Source organism: Rhopalosiphum padi, chromosome 3, assembly GCF_020882245.1.
Source record: "Rhopalosiphum padi isolate XX-2018 chromosome 3, ASM2088224v1, whole genome shotgun sequence".
Lineage (NCBI taxonomy): Eukaryota > Metazoa > Arthropoda > Insecta > Hemiptera > Aphididae > Rhopalosiphum > Rhopalosiphum padi.
Genome location: NC_083599.1, coordinates 16,096,663 through 16,110,563, shown reverse-complemented (window position 1 = coordinate 16,110,563; position 13,901 = coordinate 16,096,663). Strand labels below are relative to the sequence as shown.

General features: G+C 27.8%; 1 protein-coding gene across 2 annotated transcripts; it reads left to right on the top strand.

The window, feature by feature from the left end:
• The first annotated feature begins 5,883 nt into the window (after positions 1 to 5,883).
• Positions 5,884 to 10,282, top strand: LOC132927716 (uncharacterized). Of its 2 annotated transcripts, XM_060992302.1 has the most exons (7): positions 5,884 to 6,087; positions 6,677 to 6,694; positions 8,085 to 8,120; positions 9,330 to 9,383; positions 9,728 to 9,739; positions 9,821 to 9,877; positions 10,080 to 10,282. In XM_060992302.1, the coding sequence occupies exons 1-7, from the start codon at positions 5,994 to 5,996 to the stop codon at positions 10,178 to 10,180; spliced, it is 372 nt and encodes a 123-aa protein (XP_060848285.1). In that variant the 5' UTR covers positions 5,884 to 5,993; the 3' UTR covers positions 10,181 to 10,282. The 2 variants fall into 2 exon arrangements, with proteins under 2 accessions (XP_060848285.1, XP_060848286.1); XM_060992303.1 differs by lacking the exon at positions 6,677 to 6,694.
• The last annotated feature ends 3,619 nt before the right edge of the window (positions 10,283 to 13,901 follow it).

The following is a 13,901-nucleotide window of genomic DNA, read 5'->3' as shown; positions in this document are numbered from 1 at the left end:
AATGACAGAATTGATGAATAATTTAATATATATAATAGTTTAACTCACTATACTCGTATAAACAAAAACCAAAATGGTTGGGTACTATATTATTAGTGGTATTCGCTTATATAGTACATACTCAAGCTCAAGGCTAAAGGTAAGCTTTTTATTTCTATTACACGGTATGGAGACCAACCAGCCATTAGACAATAAAATTATACCAAACAATGACAATTTTAACCTAATTGGATCACTAGAAACATTACAAGAAATCAGGAAAGATATACCAAACATAATATGAAAAGAATAACTGACACAAAAATTAAACTACGATAGAACTCATAAGACTGTTTACTCCTACCAGGTCAGAAAGTATTAATACAATTTCAGTTTTAGGAAGAAAACAAATCAAAAAAAATTAGCATATAAATATAGAGGACCTTTTAAAATAATAAAACAAATATCCGATGTAAATTAAATGGTAGAATTAATATTAAATGAGAAATTGACTACTGATGTCATACTCGTACAAAGAATAAAACCATTCACAGATAGAGAAAAAAATGTAATTATTATAAATTATAAATTAGTAATAATCAGTATAATATATCAGTTTGTTTTATAAATAGGTATCGGACCATAATATTGTTAATAGGTACCTCAAGGATGAATGCAGAAGAGTTGTTTATAACAATAAAATTACTAACAACAAGAGTACAAGACACACCTTTCCCCGAACGTATTCCAACCAGACAATATAAAAAAAAATAAATAATATTACTATTAATATAACTTATAGCCTACTATTAAACTAAAATAAATTTAAACTTAATTAAACAGCATTCCCTCGTATTAAAGATATCCAAAATTCTCACATGAATAGTAAAGAAAAGATTAACATACTGCACAGATAACACAGCTATCGTGTTCACATCCACAAGAAAAATTTTAAAAAAGAGAAAGAAAGGAAAAAACACGCACCAATAGACACATAACAAACGTAATTAATTATTCCAAGTTCTTCCAGCAGATAGTTGAATACTCCATGATAAATCCAAAAGTGTTTTTTTCGGTTGCCAAAAATCCACATAAAAAAAAATGTAAACATTGTCTTATCTTTCATTTCTAATATCAATCCAAATACTTAACTTCTCCATTATATTTGCCAAAGCTCAGCAAAAATGTAATAACTTTTTAACAGGTTAAATTATATTTGTAATATAATCAACATTGTAAAAAAAAAAAAATGTAATAACATACTTAAATGTACCAATAACATAAATTATATAATTTATTATAAAAATTATAATTAAATGTAAAAAAATGTACCAGCATGTATTAAGCAGACCTTTTGTCAATATTGTACAAATATGAATATATTTATAATATATATTATATTATACATATTATATTCATACCAAAATGTGTGAATGGTGTGGAATATGTAAGCTAATAATAAGTATAGTTATAGGAACAAAATTGTAAAAATACATTTGTAATCATTGTAACACAATTAAGGACAAAATATAATGTATCAACTAATTTTTTTTTTTAATATAATTTTGTTAATAAACTATCTTTTATTTTTATCAATTTCACTACATATTATCTAAATATACATTACTTTTATATTTTATTAATTATATTATTTGTATTACTATTAATTATTTTTAAACAACTAATTGTAAAGTTGAATATGTGTTACACCAACTTAGATATAGTATTTATAATACTCCTGTGAATTACACTGGGCTACAGCCTGTAAATAAATAAATAATAATAATAATTAATTTTAGTGATTATACGTATACTTCATGTAAAGACAATTTGAATTGTGTCATCTTCCTCCAGTGCACGGATAACCATGGTGGGAGACAAAGGTATCTATACTATATTACTGTCATCACGATAGAATATTTGACATCAACATCTAACAGCTGACCACTGGCTAACAACAATTATAATAGAAAAATAACAAATATAGAACACTTCCATAAAAAGTAAACAACATACCACGGAACTCAAATAGAGTTGATGTAGCTGAACTATCAATAGTCTATGATAGGTATCTTCTATGATATAAAAAGAAGATACGGCTTCGATTATTCAACAATCATCACAAAAGATAAAAATGAAGTAGAATATTTTACAATAAAATAAAAAACTATAAAATATAATAGACAAACAAGAGAAGAAGAAATGAGACCATCAACACGAAAATCGGAAAATGAAAACTACGCAGAACCAATGATAACATATTTCCAACTGTACGATTTTGCTTCTATTTCTAACATATTAAGCAAAATAAAATAAATTACGAAATACACAATCGTTCAAAGAGTTTATGATAATAATAATTAAAATATGAGGTCATATTTTTATTATTTTGGGGACTGTTGGATTAGCGTTTAAGAAAAATACATGTTTAAATAGGTACCCAATAATAAGAAATGTTAGTATTTAAAAACTAAGTTAATAAAACAATTGTGTAGGTAACAATATAACAGCTAGTATCATTATTTTTAAGCATATTGTAACTAGGGTAAGATAACAATAATATTACAATTAGTATAATTGTATGGATACTCAAGAAGATAACTAGGCTGGAAATAAAATCAACAATACAATATATAATATTACTATACAAGGATAATGAGATGACCAATATTGGTGGAAATGGTTGTGATCGTGTGACTCGAATGACACTAGACGCCGCGTGTTAATAAAGTATATGACGATGTATTGTTTCATACAAACTATAGTAATTTTTTAACTAAAATCAAATATCTTTTTCAAAATTTAAATTGAATACAGTTTAGTGACTTAAATATTGGCCTCAAATTTATAGCATAGCGAGTTCCTTAAGCTGCGTGTATCATTCATAACTTTTATGTTAAATAAAAATATATATCATATGTATAATAATATGTTATTAAGTTCTGGAATATAAGATTTGATTATAAGTATGTACAAACACTATAAGCTGTCGTATATTTCCCAAAGTAGTAAATTTATCAGGTTTTCGTTTAGTAACCTGAATTACGTGATCTTTCATCAAATTAATTATAGTTTACAATGTTTACATCCAAAATTATGAGGCCTGTGTGAGTGACGGTGATGTACCAGGGAAGTACAGATCTACCTGTAATCGAAATATTCTACTGTGTATGTGTAATATTTCTTAATTGCGTGCAAAAATCATTATCTAGGACGAATTGAGTGCGTGTTTAATTAAGCGACAGTTAAAAATGTGTTTACAGTTTTACTGTGGCAGAACTGTATTGCGTAGAATAAGAGTTACATATTTTATATAAGGTAAATATTAGCACATTTGATAAAAAAAAAAAACAAAAACAAAAACAAAATGTGAAATATAGAAAAATTCATGTGGGCATATAAGTATTCGAGTGTTTTTATTGATTTGATAAAAAATTGCGTATTAAAATATTTTGAAAACTAAAAAATAAATAAATTAACACTTTAATTTATAACTGAATCGAACATAATGAATACAAACAGATATACAAATCCATTATCGTTTGTCATGCAAGCGATCTGGTTGCCAACAATAAAATACATTATTTTATGTACTTTCATATTTATCGATTTATTAGTACGAGAAAACCTATTATATATCAGTACCACACAACATAAAATGATGAACAGGTTGGCAAAAACCGGTCGTTTTTTTAAACATTAACTATGTTCGACATTTTAACAAAAAAATATACTAGCTACCAAATTATAAAAACTTAGTAGCATTTACGACTTAAATAACGACTTTAATTTTTTGTTATTCAAACTAGCTATGTAACTATACTCAGTCCAGCGAGAGAACGCACCGCAAACCGAACACAATCAGTTTTTCTGCGCATTCCTCAATGATACCCAGCCATAAGCGAACCAGTTTTGATAGCATTGTGACGCGGGGAGGATGCACAGAGTCGGCGGGTTTTCTCGCTGGAAATACTATAGTCTACACTCATAATATCTGTACAGTTAATTTCAATAGATTTATTTTCCTTTTTAGAAAATCTTTTAACCTTAAATAAAGGATATATTTCCACAAATGCAGATAATAAAGTTACCACCTTACGAGTAGTTATCACGCTATGGTATGTGGCAAAAACTTCTTGATTATTAATTTTTGCTAAACAATAATCAGACGTACCTCAGTGTTTTTTAAATAATCCTTGTCATTAGATAATAAAATATTATTTAGACTGCAATTTCTTCGAACAGCTCCCAAAGAACATATTTGACGGGTTTCCGTGTACACCATCAATAGTACAGATGTGTAATAGTTATCAAAATAAACTTTATAATTCATATTTTTCGGAATTATTCTACATAGTCAAATGGCTACATTTCCGGAAGCATTAAAATCACAGGTTCCCATAAATACTTATTATCGTCATTGTTTTCTTGACAACTATACAATTCAAAATTATAGGAAAAACCAGATACGCCACACAATACAAAAAAATGATATAATACAGGAAAATTCATGTAGGCATATGTATGTACATGTATTCGAGTGTTTTAATCTATTTGATACAAAACAAATAGCGTATTAGATTTTCACGATAATTACAGGCTACCATTCGGTTCTGTTCAAAAAAAAAAAACAAACAATAAAATACATAATATTCAATTATACAACAAAAATGTAGTACAATTTGGATGTTTGGTTACCTTGTATACTCGATTTATACATAAATAATGCGATATTATTCGAAACTTTGATATACCAAATGAGTAAAATCTGTGTAAAACTGACGATTAAAATGATCGATTTCAAATCAGGAAGACTGCGCGCGAAGAAAATACATTTTCACCTTGTATACACGTTCAACATAAAAATAAAACTCGGGATACTGGAAGTATAAATCACTTGTACCTAGTAGTAGATTATGTTCAGTAGAAATAAATTATCTGTTTTTTCTCATTTTTTTTTTTAGGCTTTGAGAATTTTAATTACAATATCAATAATTAAAATACAGCACAAGCATATTAAGATCATATTCGTGGTAGATATTGATAAAGACTAGTTTTCGAAGAACCAACAAATTTACCTCAAATTGACGGTAGTGGTGAGTCCCTTAGAGGACTTTATCATACACGACTCGTATGTTAAAATAGGTAAACTGCTATGTGTACCATTTTTGGTGCATGGCTGATTTGCATTTTGAGCTAACCCAAAAAGTAGCAAACACGCTACGGACATAAAACTTTATGAAAAGAATTATCATTGTTTTTTTTTTTTTGATTTTCTTACCTAAAAAATTGAATTTATGAAATATCAATTGGCTGGTCGAAAATTTGTTTGTCTGGAGGGCCACGAAATATATTCCTGTGTTAAAACCGTAGTTACATGTACCAATGTACCATAGTAAGTATACATTACATTTTTTTGCAAACACTCCCGTGTACCAATAATGGTACACAAAAACTTATTGGCAAAACAACAAGTATACCAAAAATTGTACACGTAGCTCTTTTGGCAATGTACCAAAAAATGACGTAACGGTTAACCTGTTAATTATATAATTATTATAATATATACTATATAATATATGAATGTTTTTGTACGTTATGGCATGTACCATTAGATTATAAGTATGTATACGCTGTCGTATATTTCATAAGGTGGTAAATTTAACAGGTTTTTTGTGATTAATAATAGTTACTCTCTATCGGTTGGGGTGTATTATACAGAATTTTTTCATATGATTTTCGATTGGTAATTATGTTATATATTTTGTAAATAATACGGTTAAATTTGCAAAACATAGATTCGGAACGTCAACACAAGTGCGCCGAATGCACTTGTTCAAACTAAAACTAAATGAGTATTTACTTGAATTTTTCAAACTGGTTATTCAGTTGTGCATGAATGAACTTTTTAGACCGTTAAATACTATTGGTAATCATAATATTCTATCATTTTTACTGTATGTTATTCAACGCAGTCAATATTATTACCTATTTGATACTAGTGATATACAAACATGGTCAACTATAGGTATATGTTAGTATTTTTGTTTTATTTTTATTTTATTACTGGTACAGTGTCTGGTAGGAATACAAATTTTGATGACACAAGTAAGACAAGTATATTTTTTTTATTTCTCACACTAATTCACAGTTTAATATTTATGGATAATCTTAACTAGAGAATACATAATAATTATAATTTAATTTTATAATCACTCTTTTGCTTTAATTTAAATAATTATAATATTAAATATATTATATATATATTTTTATAAAATGTTTGAAATATTCAATTAATATCAGTATACATACATTGTAAGCCCATGGGTGTATGTGTGTCAATATAATATGTATCATAGTTTAACTTTCAATTGTAATATGAGACAAAACTTATTAATGTCACACATATACATAGGTATGACTATATATAGTATATGACGTCAACGATGCGCATATTTAGGGCTGTTGACATGTAAAACACTCACTCTGGAACACGATACGTCATACGATGTGTGTCTAGATCAGTTATATGTTACATTTATATTATACTGATATTATAATCAAAAAGTCGTGTTACTATTTGTGTCAAATACCTCAATCCTGAAGTTCATTCCAGCTTGAATTTCATCAAAAAAAATTAACAATAATATTAACAATATTAACAATATTCTAAAAGAACATATTGTTTTTTTTCAAGCATATTTAGAATGTTTAAGTAAGTTATACCTTATCCACACTTCATTTTACAATTTACACATTTCTTATACGAATTCGTAGAATGTATTTTAATTTTAAATTTATTATTAAAACAATGTAATAAATTAATTTAGATTATTATCTAAGAAAATAAGAAGTTTTTACCAATAAAATAATATTTCCCGGTATTAACATCAACACAATGATAAACAATTAGTATATTAAAGTAAGCTTCAATGAAGCTCGTTGTATGCGTTTTAATGACATTCCAAATCCGTGTATTGTTTATGTGGTATATTTTATCCTTTTTTTCGTTTTGGAATAGTAGATAAGGTGGGAAATATGGATTCCCAATTCTGCCTCTCTGCCTACATCGTTTATTAAACCAAATAGATGACTAATAAGCTCATAAAATTAGAAAATTAGAAATACAGATTATTGGTGGACCCTAACCACCTTGTAATTAGCTTCTCGGTCTACGGATGTAAATTTCACTAGAGATTGGAAGGATAATCTTCAGCCTATTGAGGCCTGTACATTCCTTAGGTATGTGTAAGGCTACTAAAGCCATAAATAAATCTGGAAGAATCCCTGCCCAGTTAAGGTTTGTGCCATTTAGTTACTCATAGATTTCGGTCCATGGTATGACCACTTTTCCATGTCCCATATGAATCTATTGGCTCATGATGCCTTGTCTATGACATCCCACAATCGCAATTTGCGATTACTTTAATTAATACCACCTACGTTGAGAATTATACTGCTTCGAATGTTTTATTTTGGCTTCGGTTGACCATTCGATTATATTATGATCAACAAAGGTGGAACTGTTTTAACTGTAAAAGTTACCGTTACCTCAGTCGCTGATCTGAGTATTGCCACATCTTCCTCCGTAGTTTTTGATTTTCCAGTTATCGTGCCTCTAAGACTTTAGTTCTAAAGCCACGGTGGCTCCTCCTCTGAGAACATCATTAGTTGTCATGTCCTGTAGATTATTTGCCGCTTCCTCGTTGACCAGTTTACTTCATTCCATTCGTTTTATCCTTATGGACGCCCACCCTCCACAAATCCGTGGGCCATGAAGCGAGGTTAATGTATTCGTTTTTATTTTGATCGATCTTAATTGCGAACCCTTTAAGCACTGTTAAGGCTAACCTCCCCCCCTCATTGCCCGAAAAAAAACCACCACAAAAGTAATTTACTATATCTTGTGAGAGGAGAGTATATAGGTTATAAGCCCAAAAGCCCCCTTACTAGTTGTGCCTATGGCGCAGCTCTCACCAACAGCTCCTTCTGCAAACGTTTTTCCATGACTGATATAGATCACTTTTTGCCATTGCCAGAAAATATAAGTTCTTTAAAAAAAAATAAAAAATATTCACTGTTATTTAAGAGTTAACTTTTTACAGACAATATGGTTTCAAGCGGATTGATGACTCGATCAGGTAAACATAGAAACATTATATTATTGTACATCAATTGTTTGGGCAGAATGTCAATAAACTATTGATCGTATTTTTTTATTTTTTTATATTTAACTACATACGAATTCTGTGTACATACTTTTGAATTATGTATACACATAATAATTTTATTATTTCAACTGTCAGCGATATTGGCTCAATGCATAGGACACATCTTAGGTTCATCGACCCCATAGCATCTGATCTTAAGAAATTGTAGTAGTTATTTTTAAATTCAACTCAGATAAAAAAGGTTGAGTATGTTACTTGTGTTTATTTAACATTTTGTTATCGCAGTTTGAAATTTTCTTTAAATTTATGTGTGAAATGTATTTTTTCCTTATGAAATTCTTTATAGTAATGTATTAATAATTATCTATACATACCTATACATGTTATGATTAGCACTCGTAAAATATTCACATTATAATATGTTTTCTGGACACAGTTGTTCGGTCAATATACTAATACAATGATCGCCGTGAATAAGACCAGTAATCTAAAAATAAGTTATTTATACGTCTCAAACATTAAGTTTATTGGAGTTTCTGGAATATGTAACATTTTTACAAAATATTTTAAGTATGATACATGAAAGGCATATAAAGTGAGACATGAACTGTAATTTATCTGGGGAGAATTTAAACCTGATATATTAATCCATCATAGTACTCAGTTCTTTATACACTTTTACTTTGATATCTGTTGATGGCTAGATGGAAATTTTCTGTACTACAAAGAACCAAGTTTGTGTGAAATTTCTATCAATTTTTTTCTAATGTAACCATTTTTTTAGATCTTTCTACAACGGTTGGATTTATTGTGCTTAGTGTTTAGCGAATTGATAGACTTTTTGACGCTGTTTTTTTTAATACACTTTACCTATGTGTTTTGGGCTTACAGATTGGTCTTTTTAAGTCAGTACTCGTTACTATAGTATTAAAATAGTCATCACAATAAATTATGTGAGTAAGTTGATTGCGTCGAATTGTTTGCGATTTCACAATAAGAAAAGCGTTGTCTGAACGCGATGTGAAAACGAACTGAATTTAAATATTTTTATTCTTCTCATAAATATGTATAATAATAAGTAGGTACACAGTTTTGTGAAGTTTAATATGTAGCAATATAAAAATAGTGAGTACTAAAAATACACTTATGTAAATGTATTATAAATATATATTTTTACAGTAAATCAAAAATATGAAAATGTTAATGATTACAAAGATCTTGTTGAAAGCAGAGGTATATATAATATATTAATTTCTAATTATATCGATTTATTTAAATATTTTTTTACGCATAAAGTGAAAATCAGATGTTAGAATATTATATTATTGGTAATATAATATAATGGAAATATTTTAAATATTGAAATATATTATTAGAACTTTAAACGGCTTAAATAAATACACAAAGCACAGTTATATAATCAAAGTTGTATTAATATGATAATTAATCCATAAATATCAAGATTTATAAAATACGAATTATATGTCTTACCCATGTAACACGTGTATATAAAAATTCATTATAAAATAATTTATAACTTTTATTTATATAAAAATTTTTTGTTGATTTAAATAAAGATGAAAGTAAACGTAAGTTATTGGTTTAAATTTAATATAAAATGTATAGCTTATAAAGTAATATTGAAGACTTATTTTGATTTTATTAAAAAGTTCATGGATTTGCCAAAGACTATATACACGCATACAACAATCAAGGAATATTAATAAGTAATTATCAAATCAGTTACAATTTAGTTTTCTTAAATGTTATATAAAAATAGTTCATAATGTTCATATACATAATATATGTATCTAGTATGTACTAAAACTATAAATCACTAATATATTAAATATATATATTTTTTACAAATGTTATAAATAACAAAAATAAATAATATAATCATACTGAAGTGTTATTATTATATTTTAGGCAGTTATACAACTCCAAATTACTATTGTTGGGAAAAAGGTATGGAAGGAACAGAGATTAACGACATCCATAATTCTTCCTGGTTTACTTGTTTTGTGTAGTAGTATAAGTGTTTTTATTTTATTTTTTTATTGTTTATTTATTCCCATTATAATAATTGTTTAAATATTTACGAAATATACTAAATATTCTTATTATATAAATCTACCATTCTAATTATTTAATATCTCCTTTCCCTTATAGCCTTAAACAATACTACTTGGGTCTATTTTCAGTAGTGCAGAAGATATTGAGGTCATTAGGGGTAAAACATGATTCATTACCTATAGTTGATACATTTTCAAGCCACACAATTCCGAACGAATTTACCTGATTTTTAACTACACGGTTGCGTATGAAATTTTAAACGTTGCTGCCAACTTTCATACCGGTATATACACGTGACTATATGAGTGAACTAAAAAAAGTTATCATACATTGCGTTTTTCTAATATCTTTTATCGCTTTTAGTACCTACGTTTAATGTTATAGATATCAAATATTATATAAAAATATAAAATATAACGAGATTTCGTTGTCTCCCTTGTATTATACGGTATTTTCTGGGTTTCAGTCGATTGTTGATGGTTGTAGTGCGTTGAACATGTATATATTATTATCCCGACGTTTAGTAATATGGAAAACGCAATTAAACTTACACAATCCAAAAAAGGAAAATAGTTATAGTTATTTTAAATTTTAATAAGTATAGGCATGTAAGAACACTAAGAACACGTTAAGACGGAATGCATAAATGGCTTAGTACAGTTAAAACGTGTTACGCATGTATAGTTACTGATGCGAATAAGACTTCAATTGTAAGTAGATAATATTATTGATGAACACACACATGAACCTAAATCTGATGTGAAAATAGAATGACAAATATTGCGAGAAAATTGTAAAAGATAAGTAGAAGATGTAATTTCAACACAACTTATCAAAATTATTAGAAAATAACTATTGAAATACACTATTTCAGTTCGAAAATCTATGTATGATAAGAGAAGAAAATCGTATTCCCTATTTCCGAGTTCATTAAATGATGCCATACCTACGCCACTTACAGAATAATATGAAAAATAATAATTGTTGTATACTATTAAAAGAAAATTTTGTTCATATTTCGACTGAAAAAAATTTAGTTTGTTTTACAAATAAAGAAAATTTGCATTTTATGATGAATTGTTCAGAGCGACAGAGCTATTCGCAAATGGTACATTTCAATACGCACCTAAACACTTCTATCAACTTTATGCTATCCACTACAATTTTTTTATGAATTATTATAGAACTGTACATGTATTCCATATTAATTAGGTATAACTCGTGTATACAATAAACACCACTTTAATGTCGTGTATCACTCATGACTTGTATGTTAATTATATATACATAACATATATTATAAAATATGTTAATAAGTTCGTATGTTATGTCATATACAATTTGATTATAAGTATGTGTAAGCTGTTGCAAATATAACAGGTTATCTATGAGCAAAAACCTGTATCACAGGATCATTCATCAAATTAAGTTTACATCCAAAATTATGTGTTCTGTATAAGTGACGGTGATGTACCAGGGAAGGAAGTTCGAATGCGTAATCTAAATATTCTATTGCGTAAGCGTAATAGATTTTTAATTCCGTGCAAAAATCATTAAATAGGTCAAATTGAGTGCATGTTTAACCAAATGACAGCTGAAATATGTTTACAGTTTTACCGTCGCAGAACTGTATTGCGTAGAATAAGAGATACATATTATATAATATTTAGTAAATATTATCATATTTGATTTAAAAAAAAAAAAACGTGAAATATAGAAAAATTCATGTTGGCATACAAGTGTTTTAATCTATTTGAAAAAAAAATTGTGTTTTAGAATATTTTGAAAACCAAAAAATACAATAACACTTTAATTTAACGTTCATTCAAATTTAAATTTATACAGCAGGAGATACAAAATTTCATTTTCGTTTGTCATGCAGGCGATCTAGATGCCTACTATATAATACATTGTTTTTTATATACTTTTATCTTTATCAATTTATTAATACGAGAAATCTACAATATTTCAGTAATTATAATTTTCATTTTTATCACAATGACGTACAACTAGGCAAAAACTGGTTGTTTTTTTAAACTGTAACTATGTTCGACATTACCACGAATAGTTCGGGCTACCAAATCGGTTCAGTCAAAAAAACGCATAGTGTTCCCTCTTTTTTGCATACGATTCACATACAATAAAATACATTATATTCAATACCTAATACAACAAAAATGTAGTACATTTTGGATTTCTGTACACCTTGTATAATCAACTAATACAAAAATAATTCGATATTATTTGAAACTTTAATATTCCAAATGAGTTACACCTGTGTAAGACTGATGATTAGAATGATCGATTTCAAATCAAGATGACCACGAAGAAAGTACATTTTCACTTTGTAGACACGTTCAACAAAAATATAAAACTCTGCAGGATTCTGCAAGTATAAGTCACTTGTACCTAGTGGATTATGTTCAGTTGAAATAAATTATCAGTTTTTCCTTATTTTTTTTTGAGCTTCGAGAATTTCCATTATAATATCAATAAGCAACGCAAGCACAGTATGATCATATTCGTTTCAAAAATTGGTGCAGGTCATTTTTCGAAGAACTATGCCCAAATAGAGATGCGAAAATATACTTAATTATTAACAGGGATTTGAAGTTAGCTGAAATTGAAATTGGATACAATTAAATAACTTAAATATTATCAAAACGTTGTTCTATTGACCTCAAATTGACGGAAGTAACGAGTCCATTAAGTTGCGTGTATCACATATGACTTGTATGTTAATTATATTTATATAAGTGGCATCGTGGTAATTGTTTGTGACCAACGAGCCTTTTAACAAGGTTGTCGTCACTCGTCGTACACATGGTCCTCCAGAGCCTTGTGAGTATTAGGGAACACTTATTTAAAATAATTAATATGACAACAAAATATAAGTAACACCCGTTATATATTTCACATATATATATATACAAGGTGATCGATTTTTTTAAGCACGCTTACCCCATTTTGAGTAGAAGTCAACGATTTCGTAGGTTTCGATCATACATTGAAAATATAATTCCAACATATTACTAGTAGTATAAGTAGTAGTAGTAACAGTAATAGTAACATAGGTAACCTATAGTAATTTGACTAATATTAGTCAGGTTACTAGTAGTTCCAATCCAATAACTTAAAATTCAATAAACCAGTATAATGAATATAATATTAACAATTTATACCAGGATTTAGACTTGTCTGATAATTTTGAATTTGATACTTCTGATGGTAGTTCTGGAGATGAAATTAATGATGACGAATATTTTGATTATCAGAATAAACTTTCTCATGATTTTCAAAAATGAGTATCAAATAAGTGTATTCCTAGTATTCCTACAAATGCAGTAACATCTCTTTTAAAAATTTTTTGTTTTTGTAATCTCTCTGATTTGCTTACACTTCCAAAAGATGTAAGAACTCTAATGAGTACTCCGAGATTACCTTTAGTCACAAAAAAGTAGAAGATTATGGGGAATACACTCATTTTGGCTTAGAATCTGGGTTACGCAATAAATGGTTGAAGTACAGTAAAACTATTTAAAAAAATGTACATAAGTTTCAAGTCTACATTAATTTTGATGGTTTACCAATATACAAAAGCTCATTATAATACATAAAACCTTCCCAAAATATAATGACAATAACTCTAAACAGTCTAAACTGACTAAAAAACCA

Bases quoted from the DNA above. Each gene is read 5' to 3' on its own strand.
- LOC132927716 (XM_060992302.1), top strand. From the start codon at position 5,994: ATGGTCAACTATAGGTATATGTTAGTATTTTTGTTTTATTTTTATTTT. The intron at 8,121-9,329 runs GTAAACATAGAA...ATATTTTTACAG, and splicing joins CGGATTGATGACTCGATCAG to TAAATCAAAAATATGAAAAT. The intron at 9,878-10,079 runs GTAATTATCAAA...ATTATATTTTAG, and splicing joins CAATCAAGGAATATTAATAA to GCAGTTATACAACTCCAAAT.